Consider the following 23,791-nt stretch of genomic DNA (forward strand, 5'->3'; position numbering starts at 1 on the left):
AGGAAAGGGGCGGGCGAATTTGGAAGGAGATCGGCGGCGCGGCTCGGCTAGGGTTCGGCCGGGCGACGGCGCGAGGTAGACGACGGGTCTGACAGGTGGGCCCCACCTGTCAGCGGGAGGGAGAGCGCGCGCGGGCGGCTGCGCCCGGCTGCGGGCCGACTTGGGCCGAGGAGAGAGAGAGACTTGGGCCGACTTTCGGCCCAAAGCCAAAAGCGGAAATTTTAAAACCTTTTTCAATTTAAATTATTCATGAAATGCAATTCCATTTATTAAAAATACTTCCTTGGCTCAAATAAATCCCAGAAAAATCTAGGATCTAAAGAATCAAGAAAAGTATTTAACAAAATTTTATCTAGCCCAATTTTATATTGAGAATTAACAAATTAAAATTAGATCTTCTCTTTTAGGCTTTTAAAACCATTTCTAAAAATTCCTTTTAAACAAAAATTTATAATTTAAGGATTTTTAAACAAGAAAAGCACTTAACATATTATAATTAGATCATTAATTGATTAACTAATTACTGAATTGTTCTTTGTATCATTTAGGAATTGAGCTCTGAAAAATCCGAGAAAATTTCAGAGAGTATAATTAATCATGGAGAATTTAATAAAAATTAAATCCAACCATGCTTTATATTTAGGAAATTGTATTTCCCACATTTAACTTCACTTGTAAATTAATGAACATTTAATATAAATTCTATTAATAATTTATTAAATAATTTATAAATCCTGAAACGAAAATCAGGATGTGACAACAACATTTAATACTTCAAATGTGTATCCATATATCCGATGTGACAACCAAACCTAAATTTTTTTTCCCAACTAAACAAGGCCTAGCAGTCAAGGGGAAGGGGTGACTACTCTGTTGGTGGACCCCGCGTGTCTAGGAGTGACAAATGACAGATGATGAACCACCACTAGCTAGGCTCTTTTACGTTTTTTTTTAAAAAAAATAGTAATGGGTAATACCACCCAACATTTGCTTCAATTCAAGCTATACCACTTATTACAAAACCTAAACACACGAGAAATAAACAAAGGTAGATAAAAAACCGACTCAACCGCACCAACCAAAGAAAAATAGCAACTTATTCAAAGTTAAAGTCTATGGCTAAATGTCTATCCAAAGCGAGTGAAAAACTGCATAACTATGGACTTTAAATTATGGCATGCAACAAATATGATTTTCTTTTTCTCGTCACACCTTTGAAGCTGGCCCCAGAACCAAAGCCAATAAATTGCTCTGAATAATACATGCATATTAGTTGGAGTCTTGTCAAAAACCATATCATTCTTACTTAGCCATAAAGCCTAATATAAAGCAGATTCTCCTATCAAAATATATTCCATGGCTTTAGAATTCATAGCTACTAGCCAATCCCCTAACATTTGAGGAAAATTATCTGGTGTTTGCAACAAAAATGAAATAAAGACGATTCTCCAAAAAACTAATAGCAACATGGCATTCAAAGAATAGATGTTGGATAGTCTCTTCATGCAAATAAAATCAGCACTTGGTACTACCATTCTAATTCTTTTTTTGCTAAATTATCTTTGGCTAGCTAACACTATCCCTTGATAGTAAATACCACGTAAATCTTTATTTTAATAGGCATATTTAATTTCCGTAACAATTTATTTCTCTCCACATGCCCATTAAAAATTAATGCCAAGTACATTGACCGAATAGAAATGTGAGTCACCCGTTTTATTCACTACTTTGACTTATTGACTTATTATTAAGGTACTTTCTCCTAAGCATTTCTTGTCATACTCCATCTTCATTTATTAACTCAATCAACCATTTACTTTGAAGATATTGGTTTCGAATATCTATGTTATAAAACCCAAGTCCACCCTGTTTTTTTTTTTTTGTTAACATATGACATCTCATCTTGTAAGTCTATATTTTTTCTTTAGTTCATCCCCTTGCCAAAAGAAAATTAATCTATAATAATCAATCTTTTGAAACACTCCTCTAGGAATTTCAAAGAAAGACATCGTAAACATAACAAGAATAGTTAACACAGAGTTAATCAAAATAAATCTTTCACCCACAGATATATGTTTACCTTTTCAGCTACTTAGCCTTTTACTGTATCAAATTTCAATCCTTGTTAGCTCGCTTCCTACAATCCCTCACGACACCCAAACAGAATAGAATATTGTTCTTCACTATCTTTATTAGCTTGTCCAAAGCAGAAAAATTCATTTTTCTAAAAGTTAATTTTAAGTTCAAAGTTTTCAAAAACAGAAAGTATTAACTCATATTCTTAGCTTTCTCAAAGTCATGATCCATAAAAAGCAATGTATCATCTATATATTGCAGAATAGATAAACCATCATCAATCAAGTGTGGCATTAGTCTACCAATATGTCCATCCTCCTTTGCACGCTTGATAAGGATAGCTAACATGTCTACGAGAACGTTAAAAATAATTGGAGATACGGATCACCTTGCATTAAGCCTTTTCTTTTTTAAAACTCTTTTAAGTAGTAAAGATAAAGATGTAAATAGCTTTAATTTTGCACACTACATGGCTGAACGTGTTTATTATAATATGTAAGACAAGAACATTACAAACGAGAGCTGGTGTGATCGGTTCGCACGATCAACAGTAACAGCTACATTATTTTGCGAAAGAGAATAACATTACATCCATTGACTGGCTGATACAGCAATAGAATGTAGCGAGCGTGCCCCGTGCAACAGGAGCGAATGACATGCATGTATGTGGTCGATCTTGTTTTTTTTTCATTCACTGAAATGGATTTTGATGGTCGCCGTGAAGACAGGGCTGTCACCGGTAGCAGTACTGGCATCTATCTTGAACCCGTCCGAGTCGGCATTGCATGTGTAAGCTGCGTTATTCACCTTGTCGTACAACTTCTCCCAGTCACCTTGGAAGCTGTCCACACCTCCAACAGCGCAGTAGGCCTGCCATTTGTTGGAAATATAGTCAATAATCGGCATATTTTAATCCAAAATGTTAAAGCAATAATCATGGCATAAGTAGTGTAGGGTGATCTTAACATAACCAGTATCATACTATGCGCATCATGAATGTCAGGAACAGGAACATAACAGTAACGCAATAACATGCTAGAGGCATCATGAAGAACAGGAACAAGAACATAGCGCACATAGTATAGCGACAGCGCTAATAATGGGAACAGGAATAGCGCTAACAACAGGAACAGGAGGAGAAGATTATACCCCGAGAATAGCCCTCCACTGGATGGTGAGGCAGAATTGCCTCCGTTGTTGTTGTTGTTCACGGCACCTCCTGGCGCACCAGCTCCGACTCCGGATCCAGCTCCTGTCGGCGGCGCACCACCTCCACCATCTCCTCCAGCAGCGGCGGCGGCAACTCCAGACATGGCGATGAGCAGTTGTGCGGGAGGCACTCCCTAAAAACCTGATCACCCCCCTACCCAGTGCAGATCTCAGGCGAAGGTGTGGTTTCGGAGGCACTGCTCCTTCCAATCTCTCGTGCGTGCAAGAGATCAGATGCGAGGAAGCGAGAGCAACTCAGGCGCGGAGAAGGAGAAACTAACACCGGGAAAGAAGCGATGAAACCGCCTCGCCACGCCCACGCCCACGCCCTCGGCCCGGCCCAGCGCGCGCGCGTGTGGCATTCTGATCCCCACCTCAACTGGTCAACAGGGAGTCTCCAATAACTCCCTATTTAGGTTGAGATATTCCTCGCTTAAATCCTGAGGTGGTATTATTATCCTCAACACTTATTATGGGCCTTTGAGATTTAATAGGATAAGTTGGGCCTAGCCCAATTATTCTAACAATCCCCACCAAATTTCAAGGCTCATAAGAAATGTTCTCAATGTTGTGCCTGTTTGATATACCAGGGTTTTGGTGGAGACTGTTAAGTTGAACTTCCACCTAGGAAATGAGCTACATCAGACCACAACTGAACAATGGACTATGCCTTGAATTGTCAGTTTTGTGTGATCAGGTTTCACTCAGAACCTTGACTGGTACTGGGCTGCCGTTTGCATCCCCTCTGTTTGGAGCATATAAGTCAAACTCCAGGCCTTTCATGAGTATCTAGAGATCGCCCAAACCTCACAGACTGTGACTAGCAGTCGAACTCATATAGATGTGTTCCTTCTGAGATGTTCTGCAGGTCAAAATCTCTGCTTGGAAAAGCCACTCGGATCACATTAAGGCATAAGCGATCCTACCATGCAGGAAAGAAGATAATCACATCATGAAAATGAGCCCTTTTCAAGGGTCTCTTCTCTCAGTCACACAATAGTTTGTTTCACCATCCAAATTCACGGGATCTCCGATCACAATGGACAGGTTTCCACTATTATGCAACCTTAGGTGGGTATCAAGCTCATTTCCCTCGATGCACTGTCTATCACATTACGTGGTAGCCCCTTGGTAAACTGATCTGCCAGATTTCTAGCCGTTTGGGCATAGTCCAATGCTATCACTCCGGAGTTTTTCTGCTTTCTGACAGATTTCAGTCTTCTCTTGATGTGCCTAGATGACTTCATGTTGTCCTTTGAACTGTTCACTTTAATAATTACTATTTGATTATCACAGTTCATTAGGATAGCTGGCACTGGTTTTTAACCACCGGCAAATCCATCAGGAGTTCACGAAGCCACTCGGCCTCAACTGTCGCAGTATCTAGTGCTGTAAGTTCTGCTTCAATTGTTGACCTCGTTAAGATGGTCTGCTTGCAAGACTTCCAGGAAACAGCGCCACCTCCAAGTGTGAACACATATCCACTTGTGGCTTTTATCTCATTAGCATCAGCTATCCAGTTTGAGTCACTATACCCTTCTAGTACTTTTGGATACCCGGTATAGTGAATTCCATAGCTCATAGTGCCCTTTAGATAGCGCATTACTCTTTCCAGAGCCTGCCAATGATCATCTCCCGGATTTGAGACAAACCGGCTCAGCTTGCTTACAGCAAATGAGATGTCAGGCCTCGTTGCGCTAGCCAAGTACATCAATGAACCAATGATTTGAGAGTATCTCAGTTGATCCCTTGCTATTCTTCGGTTTTTCCTTAATAGCACGCTGGGATCATAAGGAGTAGGAGCTGGCTTGCAGTCACTATATCCAAAGCGACTCAAAACCTTGTCCACATAGTGGGATTGCACAAGTGTAATCCCACCCTCATCTCCTCTTTGTAGTTTGATGTTATTCTTAACATCAGCCTCTCCCAAATCCTTCATTTCAAAACTCTTGGACAGATAGTCCTTGACCTCCTCAATCACATTAAGGCTGGTCACAAAGATCAATATGTCATCGACATATAAGCACAAGATCACCCCTTCTCCCCCACCATAGCGATAGTATACACATTTGTCAGCTTCGTTCACAACAAAGCCTGCAGATATAAGCGTGGTGTCAAGCTTCTCATGCCATTGCTTAGGTGCTTGCTTGAGGCCATACAAGGATTTCAACAGTTTACACACCATTCCCTCCTGACCTTCTAGTAAATACCCGTCTGGTTGATCCATATAGATCTCCTCCTCCAGCTCTCCGTTTAGGAAAGCTGTCTTAACGTCCATCTGATGGACGAGAAGACCATGAGAGGCTGCCAGAGCAAGTAGTACTCGAATCGTAGTCAAGCGAGCAACTGGTGAGTATGTGTCGAAGAAGTCCTCGCCTTCCTTTTGGGTATAACCCTTGGCCACAAGCCTTGCCTTGTACTTTTCGATTGTACCATCAGGCCTAAGCTTTTTCTTGAAAACCCATTTGCATCCTACGGGCTTGCACCCATATGGACGCTCAACGACTTCCCAAGTACCATTAGACATAATCGAGTCCATTTCACTGCGTACTGCTTCCTTCCAGTAGTCAGCGTCAGGAGATGAATATGCCTCTTCTATGGTTCTTGGGGTGTCATCCACGAGGTATACAATGTAGTCATCTCCAAATGATTTTGCAACCCTTTGTCTCCTACTCTTGCGAGTATCTACAATGTTGTCCTCCTCAGGATTTTCCTCAGGCGTTTGATCATTGTGTTTTATCGGTGCAAAGCATGACAGTTTCTTTACTAGAAGTGCTAGGTGTATGTTTCATAGGAAATTCATTCTCAAAGAATGTAGCATCTCTGGACTCAAGAATTGTACCAACATGCATGTCGGGTACTCCAGAGTTTACTATTAAGAATCTATAACCCACACTGTGGATAGCATAACCAAGTAACACACAATCAACAGTATTTGGTCCAAGTTTCCGCTTTTTGGCTATAGGTACATTTACCTTGGCCAAACAGCCCCATGTTCGTAGGTACGAGAGATTTAATTTCTTCCTTTCCCATTCCTCGAATGGTGTTACTTCCTTATGCTTCATTGGAATTTTATTCAGGACATGAGACGCAGTCAAAACTGCCTCACCCCACCATTCCTTGGAAAGCCCCGCAGTGTCTAACATGGCATTCACCATTTCAGTTAGAGTACGGTTCTTTCTTTCGGCCACCCCATTTGATTGGGGTGAACAGTGAGGCGTCCTCTCATGAATAATTCCAAACTCTTCGCAAAAGGATGCAAACTCATTGGAAAAATACTCCCAACCTCTATCAGACCTCAACCGTTTGATTTTCCTTTCAAGTTGGTTTTCTACCTCAGCTTTATAGATTTTAAAGTAATGCAATGCCTCATCCTTTGTTTTCAATAGATACACATAGCAAAATCTAGTACAATCATCTATCAGTGTCATGAAATATTTCTTTCCCCCTTTAGTCAACACACCGTTCATTTCGCACAAATCGGAATGAACAAGTTCTAGAGGTGCCAAATTCCTCGCCTCAGATGCCTTGTGAGGCTTGCGAGGTTGTTTCGATTGAACGCAAGTATGGCACTTGGAACCTTTGAGCAAAGTGAATTTTGGAATTAAACTCATGTTAGCTAAGCGCGTCATACAACCGAAATTCACATGACAGAGTCGCGAATGCCACACATTAGACTCATCATTCTTGCTAATATGGTTCACAGCATTATGATTATTACACATGTCATTCAAAGAAAAGCGGAACAAGCCTCCGCTATCATAACCTTTTCCAACAAAAGTCCCATATTTAGATACGACACATTTATTGGACTCAAACACAAGTCTAAAACCTTCTCTACACAATAGAGAGCCGCTAACTAGATTCTTCTTTATTGAAGGGACATGCTGCACGTTCTTCAGCTGCACGGTCTTTCCCGAAGTAAACTTCAAATCGACCATACCAACACCATGAACAGCCGCAAGCGACCCGTTTCCCATCAACAAGGAGGAACCTCTCCCGACTTGATAAGAAGAAAACAGAGAAATGTCAGCACATACATGAATATTAGCACTAGTGTCCACCCACCAATCAGGTGAATGAAAAACAGAGAGAACTGTAGGTAATATTTTACCGTACCCCGATGTTCCTCCGCCCTCGCTAATGACCATGTTGGCAGACTTCCTGTCTTTGCGCTCAGGACAGTCCTTGGCCCAATGCCCAGACTTGCCACACACAAAGCAGTCTCTCTTTGCCTTTCCCTTGCCTTTCTTCTTAAAATTGGTTGCAACCTTGGATTTGACATCAGGCTTGACTTTCTTGTTGTTGTGGGATGCATGAGGGTTCTTCTTCTGTACCATATTGGCACTAGAACCTCCCTCAACCTTTTTGCCCCGGACGTCCTTTGCCCTCACCTTCTCCTCAACACCCAAAGAGCCAATGAGATCAGAAACACTGAACTCTTGTCTCTTGTGCTTTAGAGAAGTGGCAAAGTCCGACCAAGAAGGTGGTAATTTGGCAATAATGCCACCCGCCACAAACTTGTCCGGCAACTCACAGTTGTTGTTCTCAAGTTCCTTAGCCAGCATCTGAATCTCATGAGCTTGTTCTACTACAGAACGGTCATCAACTATCTTGTAGTCATAGAACTGCTCCATGACATACAGCTCACTGCCGGCGTCAGAAACTCCGAACTTGGCCTCAAGTGCATCCCACATGTCCTTCCCAGAAGGCATGTGCATGTACACGTCCACTGTGTTGTCAACGAGTACACTGATCAATGCTCCACGGAACAGGCAATCCGAAGCCTCGAACTTAGCCTCTTTCTCAGGAGAAAGAGGTGGTTCACTTCGTTTGCCCCGTGAAACATAGAAGCACTGCATCGCTGTCAACCACAATAGTGCACGTGCTTTCCATCTCTTATAGTTTGAACCATCAAAAGCATGTGGTTTCAGTGCAGCAGCAAAGCCAACTACCGAAAATGACCTATCAGGTTTTTGGATTGTTGGAAATATAGTCATTAATCGGCATATTTTAATCCAAAATGTTAAAGCAATAATCATGGCATAAGCAGTGTAGGGTGATCTTAACATAACCAATATCATACTATGCGCATATTTATTCAAATTCTTGGTTTCTACCGCGACAGCTGAAACCAGATAATGGATATTAAACCCGGCCTCTACATCTGATATGATGTAGATGAACAGGAAGAATACTAGCATGAATCTTGGAGATAATTGGAAAATACCGAGGAAAAATCAACTGCGAAATGGCGACATAATTTTAATTAGCAATGGCGCCGAAGAATAATTTGATATGAATATACCTTGTTCCGGTAGAAAGAGCTCCATGGCGTGCTCCAGGCGACGAGCAGGTCGCGCTCGACGCCGTCGGCGCATAGCATTCAAAGAATAGATATTGGATAGTCTCTTCATGCAAACAAATGCATCAATTTGTACCACCATTCCAATTCCTTTTTGCTAAATTATCTTTGGCTAACACTACCCCTTTAAGTAAATACCACATAAATCTTTATTTGATAGGCATCTTAATTTTCACAACAATTTATTTCTCTCATGCCCATTAAAAATTAATGTTGAGTGCATTGATCGAATAGAAATGTGGGTCACTCGTTTTCTTCACTACTTGACTTATTAACTTATTATTAAGGTACTTCCTCCTAGGCATTTCTCGTCACACTCCATCTTCGTATTTTAACTTAAACAACCATTTACTTAGAAGACATTGGTTTTGAATATCTATGTTATAAAACCCAAGTCCACCCTATTCTTTTGGTTGACAGATGACATCTCATCTTGTAAGTCTATATTTTTTTTCTTAAGTTTATCCGTTGCCAAAAGAAAATTGATCTATAATAATGAATCTTTTGAAGCACTCCTCTAAGAATATCAAACAAAAAAAATCATAAACATAATTAGACTTATTAATACAAAGTTAAATAAACCAATCTTCTACCCACATACATATGTTTACCTTTCCAGCTACTTAGGCTTTTCTCAATTCTTTCCCGTAACAATTTCCAATTCTTGTTAGTCAGCTTCCTAAATGTATTGGAAAACCAAGATAATTAACCAGAAAAGATATATCCCTAACAATACCCAAACAAAATAGAATATTGTTCTTCACTATCTTAAGCTTGTCCTTAGCAGAATATTTCATTTTTCTGAAAAGAGAGCTCTTCAAAAACACAAAGTATTAGGTTCATATTCTTAGTTTTCTCAAAGTCATGATCCATAAAAAACAATGTATCATCTAGATGTTGCAGAATAGATAAACCATCATCAATCAAATGTGGCACTACTCCAGCAATTTGTTCATCCTCCTTTGAACGCTTGATTAGGATAGCTAACATGTCTATGATAATATTAGAAACTAGATGATGCCCCATGCTTTTCTACGGGATATATGTTAGATATTGGAGAAATGATAAAATGATTTGGATTGAAATATTATGAAAATGATTTGAGAATGATGATTTAGCATATGTCTGTTTAGTTTTAGAATGAAATAAATTGTAGACATAATTACTATATGCTTGCATGTTAAGCTTATGTGCTTAATGGGTTAATGTGGCATGCTTGTATGTAGGTTTTAGGAGTGCTAATAAATACTATGCTTGCATGTTGTGCTTTAGGTGTTTAGTGAGCATTAGCTTTATAGAAAGAAGAAATTGAAGATAAAGGATCACCTTGCTTTAAACCTTTTTTTTTAAAAAAAAAGGTTCTTTAAGTAGTAAAGATAAGGATGTAAATACTGATATTTTTGCTTTAATGCTGCAAATTACATGGCTGAACGCATTTATTATAATATGTAATAAAACGAGAGCTGGTGTACATGATCGATTCACACGATCGATAGTAACAGCTACATTATTTGGCGAAAGAGAAGAACATTACATCCATTGACTGGCTGATACAGCAATAGAATGTAGCGGGCCTGCCCCGTGCAACAGGAGCGAATGCCATGCAAGTATGTGGTCGATCTTGTTTTTCTTTTCATTGACTGAAATGGATTTTGATGGTCGCCGTGAAGACGGGGCTGTCACCGGTAGCAGTACTGGCATCTATCTTGAACCCGTCCGAGTCGGCATTGCATGTGTAAGCTGCGTTATTCACCTTGTCGTACAACTTCTCCCAGTCACCTAGGAAGCTGTCCACACCTCCAACAGCGCAGTAGGCCTGCCATTAACAAAGAGAAACATATATACGTTTATATATTTATTAATATTCTCGTTTTCTACCGCGACAGCCGAAACCAGATAATGGATATTAAATCCGGCCTCTACATCTGATACGATGTAGATGAACACGAAGAATACTAGCATGAATCTTGGAGATAATTGGAAAATAGCGAGGAAAAATCGACTGCGAAATGGCGACACAATTTTAATTAGCAATGGCGCCGAAGAATAATTTGATATGAATATACCTTGTTCCGGTAGAAAGAGCTCCATGGCGTGCTCCAGGCGACGAGCAGGTCGCGCTCGACGCCGTCGGCGTTGGTGCCACGGTACACGACGGCGGCCTCGGAGCCCGAGGAGTCGCCGGACTTGTGGACGTGGTGGAACGCCGCCCACTGGCCGTTGCCGATCTCGGTGGGGTACGGGGTGCGGCCGATGAAGCCCCACCAGTCGTGGTCGGCGACGTGGCGGAGGGTGGCGCCGGTGGCGTTGTAGACGAGGCACAGCGTCGACTCGCCGTTGCCGTACCAGTCCTTGACGCCCTGCACGTAGCTGGCCGCCTTCTTGTCCTTGCCGTCCTCGTTCACCAGGTTCATGGCCTCCCGTGCACGGTCCTCCTGCCTCTTGGCCTTCCCCACGTACCTCTCCATCTCGTCCAGCTTGTAGTTGTCCACCACATCGCCGAAGCAGTTCGCCATCTCTCGATCGATCGATCTATTAGTATACGGTCGATCTAGCTAATCCAGCTCGATCTGCTAGCTTAATTATGTGTACATGATCCAACTCAACTCCCCCCTCTTATATAGTAGTACTAGTAGTACTCTATCCCCAAGAGGACGATCTCTGTCTAGCTAGTGTCTATACTAGCTAGGAACTCCCACATTAACGGGAAAATCTAGGTTGAGAGTTCGTGTTAAATTAGTTGTGGCGTGATAAGCAATATAGCTTAAACAATAACAGGCTCACTAATTGATGTTATCTTTGTAGTATCAGCAGGTCTGTGAGATCCTATCTATGATCACGTGATTCATGTAAGCTGAGACTATATACCTAACATGCGTATGATTTCTCCTTAATTCATTAACGTACGTAAGAGTTCACACAGAGAGCTAGTCCACTTAATTAGTGATTAAACAGAAGAGGTGAGCACTAGCTAGCAATCCAGTACTATAAATACATTGGGATATTAAGCATAACAGATCATCGATCCTAGCTAGCTAGCTTTACAAAGCAACTAAGTATCAAGCATGAGCACATTCGGCGTGCCCATCACGGACGAGACGCTGGAGGCGATGTCGCGGTACGCCGGGAAGAGCATCAGCCAGGTGGACCGCGCGCGGGAGGCGATGCGCCTCATCCACGCCGAGGGCAAGAACCTGGACGCGCTGCAGCACGCGGTGGGGCTCAAGGCCTCCTACGGCGACGGCGCCTCCGCCATGGTGCTCGTCTACAACGCCACCGGCGCCGCGCTGGAGCTCGTCGACGGGGAGGGCGGGACGATGGACTGGTACGGCTACGTCTACCACGAGCAGCCGCCGGCGTCGTTCCAGAACGGCCAGTGGCTGGCGTTCCTCCACGCCCACCCGACGGCGCAGTCGATCGGCTGCGAGGCGGCGCGCGTCTTCCGCGGCCGCGACGTCGACGGCCAGGTCCGGGACTTCATGGTCGCATGGTCCCTTCCTTGGAGCGCCACGCAGAACTCTGTAAGTACTGCACCACCAGCAAGTATGACCACTCATCGTCGCAACATGCCAACATTAATAATTGTTGATATTGCAATAAAACACTGGTAAAAACTTGTTCTAATCAAATATTATAATATGTCCAAAATAACAATTACTTCTAACCTGAGGGAGTAATTAACTAACTAAATAAGGTCAACCGAGCTTAATAAGCAGGGGGTTTTATTTTATATAGACCAATAATCTAAATCTTAAAAGAGAATTGAATTAAAGCTTTTCTTTTCTTGTCGCAGGCTTACACCGAGGTACGTGAGAAAGATCACTTCCCAAATTACTGGGGTTACATCAAAGAAGAGAAACTGGAGAAGGCCGGCAAAATCTGCACAGACCAAACCGACAAGAACTGTGCATCAACCGTCAGCGTTGGTGGCTGCACCTCCAGCGAATTCATCGCGGTTCTGCAGCACAAGTTTGGCCCTCTCCCGGAGGAGTGACAAGGGAAACAGAAATATAATAATAATCATCGTCTGCATGCATGGAGTCACGATAATGTTGTTAACTTTCAAGAATTCTGTGTATGATCGATCAAGTATCTTTTTTTTATTATCTCTTAATAATTCGTGCATGCACGCAAGTACGTGTGCATAGTACATCTATTTAAGAGACTTTGGTTTCTCAGTTATGGATGTAACAATTAGTTTTCAGCAAATAAAAAGGGACATTTATCTATCAGAATAAATAATGGTGACTCCTTTCAAAAAAAATAATGGTGATATTCATACGAGTCCATGGCCTCGCCGTCATCCTCTTTCTGCATGTCTACGCTACATTGTAGTCGCCACGGTTACATTGTGGTGCCCCTCTCTCTATTTAAGAGAGATGTCGGGTTACAGAGTTTGACTCTGACTCCACCCCCTAACACCTATTACTACTCCAAGTCCAACTGTAATCAAATAACCAAATAGTACTAGTATATTCGATACCAATTCTAACAATTTCGATCCATATCATCAATACAGGGACACACGCAACATGGCAAGAAATGAATCAAGAAGGTTCAACATCCTCAACACCTGTGCAGATGTACGAGGCTGGTTGGAAGCCAACTGGGGATGCACCCGGATGGACCCAAGCTCCACACCACAGCATCGGAGGCTCGGTTTGAGAAAGTGCCAGCGAGAGCTGATGGCGGGCGCCTCATGGCATACACTAGGGGAACATGAACACTTATTCCCCCAGATCAAGCGGTATGCCTCCGTCCCCCAACGAGTGGCGCTCAAGTTCCTCTCGTTGGGACTTAGGAGAAATCACTAGGAGGATGGACACCCGTGATATACAAACGGGAGAGATCCAATACAACCTCGAAGGACACATAGCACAGACGCAAGAATGGCAACTGAATGCTTATGCTCAGTTCACCAACATCAACATCCTGATGTAATGTTAATATTTCTTAACAACATTACTAGAAATATAATTCCCAGCAATGGTGCAGAAATATACAGAGTTCATCTATAAGCACAGAGATATACCATTGTAGCATTTCACCCGAGAGTAATTCAAGGATATCGTATTTGTTTAATCCCGTGGGAAGATTATAATAGAAAGAACCGTACTAATAATTTATATATGACTTGTAATAACCAAAGTCTAGGCAGGGGTTAATATAATTCAAGGGTAGAGTGACACTAAGCAGAAGCATTTATACTCTCATTCATAATTATCTAGGCAAGTGGGAAGAAAATAGAAAGAGCCTATTCCTATACTTCTAGTATACATACAAATTATACATACATCCTATTTATATAATTACTTAGCTAATACCCTCTTTTCGATGCCCTCATGGTGCTTTGAGAAGCCATCCCCGATTGCCGAGTTTCTTACGACAATCCGTCATGACCATCCAACCGGGGCTAAATACGGAGGAGTACCCTCCCCAGGAAATTAACTTAGGACTATATACACGCTCGGAGGAATACCCGTACTGAGCTGTCACCATCAGTGGCCCACCTCGCTTGCGCGGCATATAACCACAAATAATGATATCCAGTAATCTAAACACCACGCTTAAATTACCAAATACTACTCTAAATCATTGTAATGACATAGAGTCATCGTATACACGATCATTATACCCACACTATTGCATCTCCCAGATAAGCTAGCATCATAATAAATATTACTCGGATATATAATAAAGCTAATATTTATATACTCGGAAAATAGTACAATACCAAAATAGTACAAAGAAGAGTATTCTAAATAATGTACAAGTCTTACAAAAGAAGGAAAAGCTACTAAAGCTATACCCGAATTCTTCCGAAGACTTCGAGGACTAAAGATTCTATTCTATTTCTATTCCACTATACTCTAGAGCCTACACTAAACTTGAAAGATAAATGAAGCTTCTTGCTTAAGGTGTGTGAAAAAATACAGAGAAACTGCCTCTTTTATAGCCTTCTACTGACGGTTGTAACGGTTGGAATGATTGGAAATACCCTCCAACCGTCATTGGGGTAATCTACGCTGTCGAGGCGAAGCCCTGATCAAACGGCTGCAAGAACCAGGCGCCGCCTCTCCTCGTCATGCACCGGTTCCTCCCGTGCCGCTCTTCTCGTCCCATCGCGCGCCGGCTCCTCCCACCGCATCCTCCTGGCTCCTGCGCCGCCGCCTTTCACCGCATCCGCTCGCGTCGCCGCCTTCCATCGCATCCGCTCGCGTCGCCGCCTCCTCTCACTGTAGACACCGCCGCCGCCTCACATCTGATCTGCCGGAGCAGCCGCTTGTAGACACATCCGCTGCCGCCACTGACTTCCCCAGTGCAGACATCAGGTGAGCCCCTTACTCTTCTCCCCGTCGCTGCTCGTGTGGATGAGGAAGCTTATGTTTTGCTGCCATCCCTCCATGCAAGATCCGCTGGCAATTACTTCTCTGTTTGGTCACCTCTGTCCGGACACCGGGTCTTCTCCAACAAGAACCACGAGGAGCATCTTCTGCTACATCATCTAGGTATGTCAAACACCATCCTTCTTCTGAACTCCATCAACGATTCAAGATGGCACATGCATGCTTGTCAATTATCAGCATTACAGACAATTAGCTTCAAGATACATTTGTGACGTGTCTAAGGTCTAAAGTTGCGGCTGTTAAGTGTTAATCCACCCAACAAGCATCCTAATTTAACCCAACCTGAAGCTTTTATACCCAGCAAAACACTAAACTAACCTACCCTTATAATTTCACACTATTAATTAGGCTAGTTTTGGCTAACATTGCTATCTTCAGCTTTCAACGCAAGCCCTGCAGTGTAGTAAGTAGCTCACACGAATTTTCAGAGCATGTTGTCTTACCTGGTTTTCTTGTATTGACAGGGTTGATATACATGAGATTGGGTGCTTTTGTGAGGTATGTTCTGCGTAAAGTTTCTATTGTTTATGTCTTGCCTAAATTAACTGTTCTTGAGTTTCGATAATGTTCTGTTAAACAGTGCTCAGATTTATATAGTACTAAGTTTTACTATTGTCATTGGGTGCTCAGATTTGCTCTGCATTAGTTCTAGAGAATGGCACATATGCATTCGTAATAGAGAATGACATGTGTTTGTTCAGAGTCATTAGCTGAAATTGACAGCAAGTATATTCCAGTCAGTTAGCATAGAATCTGATATTGTTCTGATTTTGTTTCTGTTTTGTTTTTTTTCCTTTAATTCTGGTAGTTTGAGTGTCTATCAACTGCTTTGGCCATTGGATCTGTTAATACAACACGTGTTCCACGAAATCTGAAGATGATTGTTGATTCCCATGACCCTGTAATTCTGTAAAGGATGCCATCATTTTTAGGAATTTAGGATGCCCCTTGTGAAATGCGTCCTTCACTGTGGAAATGGATCAGAGAAATATCACATCTTCCTCTTAACAGCTTCCCAGAAATATGCAATTCTTTTGGTTTTAAAAACAACAAGAGTAGGAACATCAATTCCATCTATACACTCTAAATGTGCTTGTGTTTCTTGCCCACTGACTGCATTACTGCAGTGTATATGTTGGGGACCTGCTGAAATTGAGCTCAATTCTGAATTGTGAAATTCTGAAATTATGGTTCAGGTTGCTGAAATTTAGCTAGAAAATTCAGTCTCAGATCATGTGCATGTTTGGGAGTATCAGTTCTCTAAAACTGAAATTTTTTACTTTGATGAAGAGTACAACTGTAGATTGTGCCATTTTTCCTTTCAATGTGCATTTTTTGATTAATTCGTAGACCAACACCAGATCTTTAGAAGTGTATAAATAGAGAAATCATGCAGTTGATGTTATTCCCGCAATTAGACACTTTTTAGGTGCTTGTCATGCTTCAGAGTTTCAGTCTTGGAACTGAAATTTTCTACTTCTATTAATCAAGAGTGTACTGTGTCGAAGAAAAAAATTCTTGATTTAGGATAATGTGAGATTGATACTGTAGTGTTTAGTTCTTGTGAACTTTGAAAATTGTAGGATCTCTTCTGGAGATTGATATTTTGGATATATGAATTGTCTATTGGCCTGTAGTTTCTATTAACCTGTATAGTTTCTGTTGACTGCTGCTAGTTAAGCTATTTCAGTAGGGGTTAAACATGTGGTTTACAAACTATTGGTTATAGAAGTAGCTATTATATGTTGTTGTTCTGCTGTCAGTGACACAATATTCTCATTGTGTAGATAATACATCAACTGTGTATGGCATAGACTGACCTGTATAGTGAGAATGATGTAACCTGATTATCATATGAAGATAATGCATTATTTTCCTTTTGCAGGTAACGGAGGAGGTACTAATACCCTTGCAATAACGCGCTTCTACTATTGTGATGTACCTGAGAAATGTGCAATTAATTTGGGGAATTTCTAGCAACCAAGATTAGCTTTTAGATATTAATGATTTAGCTTCAGTTTACGTCGTTTTGTTTTGTACAATTTAATCCCTGCTACTTGTTACTGTAATAGCTATCTACGTGTGTGTCTATAATCTCAATGTGCACTAATCTTAAGTCTGAATTGACATGCTTTCTAGACTATTGTGCAACCAATCTTAGTTAGTTTACCATTTTCGTAATTTTTTCTTTCCTTCCCAGAATTTTTAGATTTTTCTGGGTGGTGTTTTGAATTTCTGCAACTTTATGCGCCGCATATTAAAATCTTTTGTAATGGTGAAACCTTCGTCCCTAGTCCAAACAAACCAATCCCACCAACCCCTACCTGTCCAAACAAATCTAATGCTAATCCCATGGTGATAGGGATTGATGAGGGGATTGGGTGGCGGGAGGGTATTCACCAAATCCCCCCCTTGGGTGAATCTCCCTAGGGAAATTCCCCCCTTGTTACCGAACGAGGCCTAAGGGGTGTTTAGATTCAGGGGTGTAAAGTTTTGATGTGTCACATCGGATATTATATAGGGTGTCTGTCATGTGGGGGTATATTCCATATCATCGACGATCTCGGCAGCAGGCGCACGGTGTCGAGGGAGAGACTTCCTGAATCTTTTCGGTTTTGGTTTGTTTGGATAAGAGTTAGAGTTAGAGTTTATTTAAAGAGATGTAATCGTTAAGGAGGAATTAAGGAAGAGTTAAATCAATCTCTAATCTCCTATATCTGTTTTCTCCCTCAATTCTCTTCTTCCTCCTTGCCAGTTTCTTTCTTTCTTCTATACTAGTTCATCACCATACCTCGCCAACTACGTCCGTGGAGACCGCGGCCTCCTTCGTTCCATCCGTATAATCTTCGACCGTTGCCCGGGCGTGATAACTTGGTACCAGAGCACGTTCGACCGCCTGTGGCCATGTCTGGACTACCGTCAAACACAGAGGTGACAGCGTCGCAGCTGACCGCCATTATGGACCAACTTAAGCGGATGGAGGCAACGATGGCTGATAACACCAATCGCCATCAGCCGCCTAGACAACAAGATCGCTGAAGTCGACACGAAGGGGATCGTGGGCACCAAACCCTCGGCCTGAAACCAGCATCAGCATGACGACACAACAGACAGTCGGCTTCCATGCTACCACAAGTGTGATTTCTCAATCTTCAATGGTAAAGGGGACCCAATGACTTGGCTAAGTCGTTGTGAGCAATTTTTCCGTGGACAGCACACCGTTGAGGAGAAGATTTGGATTGCAGCGTTCCATCTCACGGACGAGGCACAGGAGTGTTACACGCATGCTGAAGAAGCCTACGGCACGCCGCTGTGGAGACGCGTCAAGGAGATGGTGGAACTGCGCTTCAGTCCCCCTCTTCGCCACAACAAGTTGGGGACCCTCGCTGAACTCCGCCGCATTGGTTCCGTTGCTGACTACCAGGAGAAATTCATGTCGCTTCTCAGCCGTCTGGTCCACTTATGGAGGTACAAAAAATAGAGTTATTCACCGCAGGGCTGCAGGGCAAGCTTCGCATCGATGTTGAGCTGGAGGCACCCGCATCGCTGGACACAGCAATGAGTTTGGCACGCGCATACGAGTTGAGGGTGCAGATAGAAGACCCGGTCCCAATCGAACCGGCCAAGCCACCCGCACGCGCACCAGCAACTCGCCCAGCCGCGCCACCAGCAGCGCCACACGTTGCCCCAATAGCAGCAGTAGCATCTGCTCCAGCTGCTCCAGCAGCAGCTGCGCGTGCCGCTGCGCCTGTCCGGGCTGCACGCGTAGCTCGGTGCACTTTGATGCCAAAAGAGATGCAATCCCGGCGTGAGGCGGGCCTTTGTTTCAACTGCGACGAAAAATTCACGCCGGGGCATCGTTGCAAGCGCTTGTTCTGACTCTGCGCTCCTTCGGCGGACGACGATGAAACCGACCCGCCGAATGCTGAGGATGGGGACTCTGGAATCTCCCTGTATGCCATGGCAGGCGTCCGTCTTCCTGGGAGCGAGACAATGCAGCTCCACATCACCATCAACGGAAAGCGACTGGTGGCGCTCCTAGACTCTGGGTCCACGCACAACTTCATCAACGCCGATGTCGCTACCGACCCCAACATGCTCCTCAATCCATGCCATGGTCTTTGGGTATGCGTCGCCAACGGCGATCACCTCGAGTGTTCTGGCGTCACACGCAATGTCATGTTCCTCGTTGGCAATGAAGCATTCTCCTCTGATTTCTTCGTGATTCCACTAGACACATTTGATTCAGTCCTCAGGATTCAGTGGCTGCAATCTCTTGGGTCAGATTATATGGGACTTCACCAAGTTGCAACTGACTCTCACGCGCGCTGGCTGCCAGATCACTTGGCTTGGCATCGGCGCCCCCATCGACAAGCCGCGTGAACACGCGTTCGCGTGCTCTGCCCCCGACGTGCTAGCTGGTCTATTGGAGGAGTTCGCCACCATCTTCGTCGAGCCTCGGGGACTGCCGTCGCAATGCAATCACGACCATCACATCCATCTCCTCCCAGATTCTAGGCCAGTGGCAGTCCGGCCGTATCGATACACGCAGCATCAGAAGGACGAGTTGGAACGCCAGTGCACCGACATGCTCTCCCAAGGCATCATTCGACCCAGCTCCTCGGCAATCTCCGTGCATGTGCTCCTCGTCAAGAAGCAGGATTGTAGCTGGCGCTTCTGCGTCGACTATCGTGCTCTCAACGATTGGACCGTCATGGACAAATTCCTGATCTCAGTGGTGGAGGAGCTCCTCAATGAGCTGCAAGGCGCCTCCTACTTCACTAAGCTGGATTTGCGTTCTGGCTATCACACCGCATGTGGCCGGCAGACATTGAGAAGACAACATTTTGCACGCATCAAGGCCTGTTCGTGTTCCTCGTCATGCCATTCAGCCTAACCAATGCACCGGCCACGTTCCAAGCATTTATGAACGAAGTCCTGCACCCGTTCCTCCGCTGGTTCATATCTGTATTTTTTGATAAGAGTAAATTGCGTCCGATACACGAACTTGTTAGGTGGGTGCAATCTAGTGCACGAACTTGTAAAATGCTCATTTTGGCACATGAACTTGTCCGGTGTGTGCGGAGGAAGGAGAAAAGGAAACAACGTGGCTAATCTTACTGATTTAGGGGCTCATCAGAATACTATGTAAACATATATCTGAGAAGGTTGCTATTAGATAAACACCTCTTCAATAAAAATAGAATGGGATATAGTGATCGTAGAAAATGATAAAAAAAAAGGAGCAATGATATAAGGGTTAGAAATATATGAAATTCATCACTTCCATGATGAAGGATAAAGTACAGATCAAATTTATAAATATTATATGTCTTATGCATACTCACTACACGTATGCACATCACATCCTAATCAACATCAGCTTTGTAAAATTAACATTGCGAAGCTATTTTGGTCCTCGTTCGCACGAACTAGACAAGTTCGTGTACCTAAACGAGCATTTTACAAGTTTATGTACTAAATTGCACCCACCTAACAAGTTTGCGTACTACCAATACAATTTACTCCTTTTAATATCCTCATCTATAGTCCTTCTTGGGCGGAGCACCTTCGCACGTCCGGGTTGTGTTCTCCTTGTTGCAGCAGCACCGCCTCTTCCTCAAGCGCTCCAAGTGTTTTTTCGGCATCACGTCGGTGGCCTACTTGGGCCACACCATCTCCGGCGAAGGCTTGTCTGTGGACAAACAGAAACTCTAGGCGGTATTGGATTGGCCGACCCCCCGTTCGGTGCGGGCGTTGCGCGGTTTCCTCAGCCTCGCCGGATACTATCGGCGTTTCATCCAAGGGTTTGGCGTCATCGCGGCGCCCCTCACACGCCTCCTCAAGAAGGCAACGTTCGCTTGGTCCGATGATGCGGAGCGCGCGTTTCGGGCGCTCCAACACGCTCTCACGTCTGCCCCAACACTGCAACTTCCAGATTTCGCGCAGCCCTTCATCATCGAGTGTGACGCGTCGGGTGCAGGGTTTGGTGCCGTCCCGCATCAAGGTGCTCGACCAAGGTTTTTCAATCGGCCGATAGTGCCACGCCATGCTCGCCTCGCTGCTTACGAAAGGGAACTCATCGGGTTGGTTCAAGCAGTCTGGCATTGGAGGCCATACGTCTAGGCTCGCTCATTTGTGGTACGTACTGACCATTATAGCCTAAAATTTTTGCTGGACCAGCGCTTGCCAACAATTCCACAACACGCATGGGTGAGCAAGCTTCTGGGATTTGATTTCCGGGTGGAGTACAGGCTAGGCTGTTAAAACACTGTCACTGATGCCCTGTCCCGCCGTGATGCCGGTATTGTGCTGCAGGCTATGGCGCTTTCCACACCCCTCATTTGAGTTGTTTGACCTGCTCCGAGCGGAGAATGCAGCACATCCAGCACTCCAGGCGCTCCGGGAGCAACTACATGCTTGTACAGTGGAGGGGCCTTAGGGGGAGATTGATGGTCTCCTGACATTCGGTGGGAAGATATACTTGCTGCCAGATTTGGCGCACCTCCACACTGTCGTTGCAGCAGCCCACAATGCTGGCCATCAAGGGATACAAAAGACACTGCATCGGGTGAAGGCGCATATTTTCATACACCTCACTTGCGCGCGGTGGTCCAGGAGTTTGTGCAAACCTGCACGGTTTGCTAGAAGAACAAAGTGGAACATATGCGCACCGCTGGTTTGTTACAACCTTTGCCGATTCCGTGCAAAGTCTGGACAGACATCTCCATGGATTTCATGGAAGGATTTCCCAAGGTTCATGGCAAGTCAGTGATTTTGTCGGTGAATGATCGTTTTTCTAAGTACGTGCATTTCATCGCGCTTGGGCACCCTTATTCTGCTTTTTCAGTAGCTGCCGCTTTCTTTGATGATATCGTCCGTCTGCATGGCATTCCGGTATCCATTGTCAGTAACCGAGATCCGGTTTCTACAGGCCACTTTTGGCAAGAACTTTTTTGTCTAGCAAATGTGCAGCTGCACATGAGTTCAGCTTTTCATCCACAGTCGGACGGGCAAACAGAGGCAATAAACAAGAGAATTGCTATGTATCTCCGTTGTCTAGTTGGTGATCGTCCTCGCAAATGGCTTGCGTGGCTTCCTTGGGCAGAATTTTGTCACAATACTTCTTTTCAGTCGTCGCTGAAGGAGACATCTTTCAAAGTAGTCTATGGCAGGAATCCCCCAACAATTCAATCATATAAGCCAGGTACGCCCAAGGTGGCGGCCGTAGATCAGCTTATGCGTAATCGGGACGATTTTTTGGCTGATATTCGTGATCGATTGGTATAGGCTCAACAGGTTTATAAGAAATACTATGACGCCAAGCACCGTGACTTGGTCTTCCATACTGGAGATTGGGTGTGGCTGCGATTGCTTCGGCGTTCTGCAGTCTCTTTGGGAGTGCCTTCCCGTTCTAAGCTTAATCCTAAGTTTTATGGGCCTTATCAAGTGCTTGAGCGGATCGGCGATGTTGCTTACAAGCTGCGGCTGCCTGCTGGTGCTCGATTGAATAATGTTTTTCACGTCAGTCTGATGAAACCATTTCATGGTGATCTGCCCTATTCGACACCCCCACTGCCACTCTTAGATCATGGGCGTGTGGTGCCTCAGCCGGCTGCGATTGTGCGAGCTCAAGTGTGTCGTGGCATTCGTGAAATTTTGGTACAATGGGTTGATTTGTCAGCAGAAGAGGCGTCTTGGGTTTGTCAATACAATGGGTTGAATTTCGCCGAGTGTATCCATCATTTCAGCTCGAGGACAAGCTGCTTCACAAGGAGGGGAGAGATGTCATGTGGGGGGACATTCCGTATCACTGACGATCTCGGCAGCAGGCGCACATTGTCGAAGGAGAGACTTCTTGAATCTTTTCAGTTTTGGTTTGTTAGAGATAAGCCTTTTACTTTGTTAGCAGTTTGTTTGGATAAGAGTTAGAGTTATTTAAAGAGATGAAATCGTTAAGGAGGAATTAAGGAAGAGTTAAATCAATCTCTAATCTCATATATCTGTTTTCTCCCTCAATTCTCTTCTTCCTCCTTGCGTGCCCTCTTTCTCTACTGCACGTTTCTTTCTTTCTTCTATACCAGTTCATCACCATACCTCGCCAACTACGTCAACGGAGGCCGCGGCCTCCTTCGTTCCATCCGTATAATCTTTGGCCATTGCCCGGCCGTGACAGTGTCGCATGGGGTGTTCAGGCACTAATAAAAAACTAATTACAGAGAGACGAATTTACTAAGCCTAATTAATCCGTTATTAGCAAATGTTTACTATAGCACCACATTATCAAATCATGGAGCAATTAGGCTTAAAAGATTCATCTCGCAAATTAGTCACATATGTGCAATTAGTTATTTTTTAAGCCTATATTTAATACTTCATGCAGGTGTTCAAACGTTCGATGTGACAGGGTGTAAAATTTTGGGGTGGGATCTAAACAGACCTTAACAAGCCCTCAGTATGGCATTGACTGACTCGAGTCTCACCTGACCATGACGTCAGGAGAAAAACGCTATGGCGTTGACTGACCTCCCTCAGTATGGCATTGACTGACTCGAGTCTCACCTGACCATGATGTTAGGAGAAAAACGCTATGGTGTTGACTGACCTCGAGTCTCATCTGAGAGTGACATTAGGAGAAAAACGCGCTATGGCATTAACTGACTTCGAGTCTCATCTGACAGTGACATTAGGCCCTTGATTAGTTCCAAACTTTTTCTTCAAACTTCTAACTTTT

At 43.8% G+C, this 23,791-nt stretch overlaps 2 protein-coding genes across 3 annotated transcripts; one reads left to right on the forward strand and one right to left on the reverse strand.

Moving 5' to 3' along the window:
• Positions 1-2,763: 2,763 nt before the first annotated feature.
• LOC127771238 (23 kDa jasmonate-induced protein-like) lies at positions 2,764-11,213 on the reverse strand. 2 transcript variants are annotated; one of them, XM_052297100.1, is made up of 2 exons: positions 10,717-11,213; positions 2,764-2,946 (listed from the first exon to the last, which is right to left on the reverse strand). In XM_052297100.1, the coding sequence occupies exons 1-2, from the start codon at positions 11,164-11,166 to the stop codon at positions 2,764-2,766; spliced, it is 633 nt and encodes a 210-aa protein (XP_052153060.1). In that variant the 5' UTR covers positions 11,167-11,213. The 2 variants fall into 2 exon arrangements, with proteins under 2 accessions (XP_052153060.1, XP_052153058.1); XM_052297098.1 differs by lacking the exon at positions 2,764-2,946 and adding an exon at positions 10,051-10,466.
• A 473-nt stretch (positions 11,214-11,686) lies between these two features.
• LOC127771237 (23 kDa jasmonate-induced protein-like) lies at positions 11,687-12,873 on the forward strand. Its single transcript, XM_052297097.1, has 2 exons — positions 11,687-12,171; positions 12,444-12,873. Exons 1-2 carry the CDS (start codon positions 11,716-11,718, stop codon positions 12,642-12,644), a joined length of 657 nt encoding a protein of 218 aa, XP_052153057.1. The 5' UTR covers positions 11,687-11,715; the 3' UTR covers positions 12,645-12,873.
• Positions 12,874-23,791: the final 10,918 nt, after the last annotated feature.

Source organism: Oryza glaberrima, chromosome 4 (genome assembly GCF_000147395.1).
Source record: "Oryza glaberrima chromosome 4, OglaRS2, whole genome shotgun sequence".
NCBI lineage: Eukaryota > Viridiplantae > Streptophyta > Magnoliopsida > Poales > Poaceae > Oryza > Oryza glaberrima.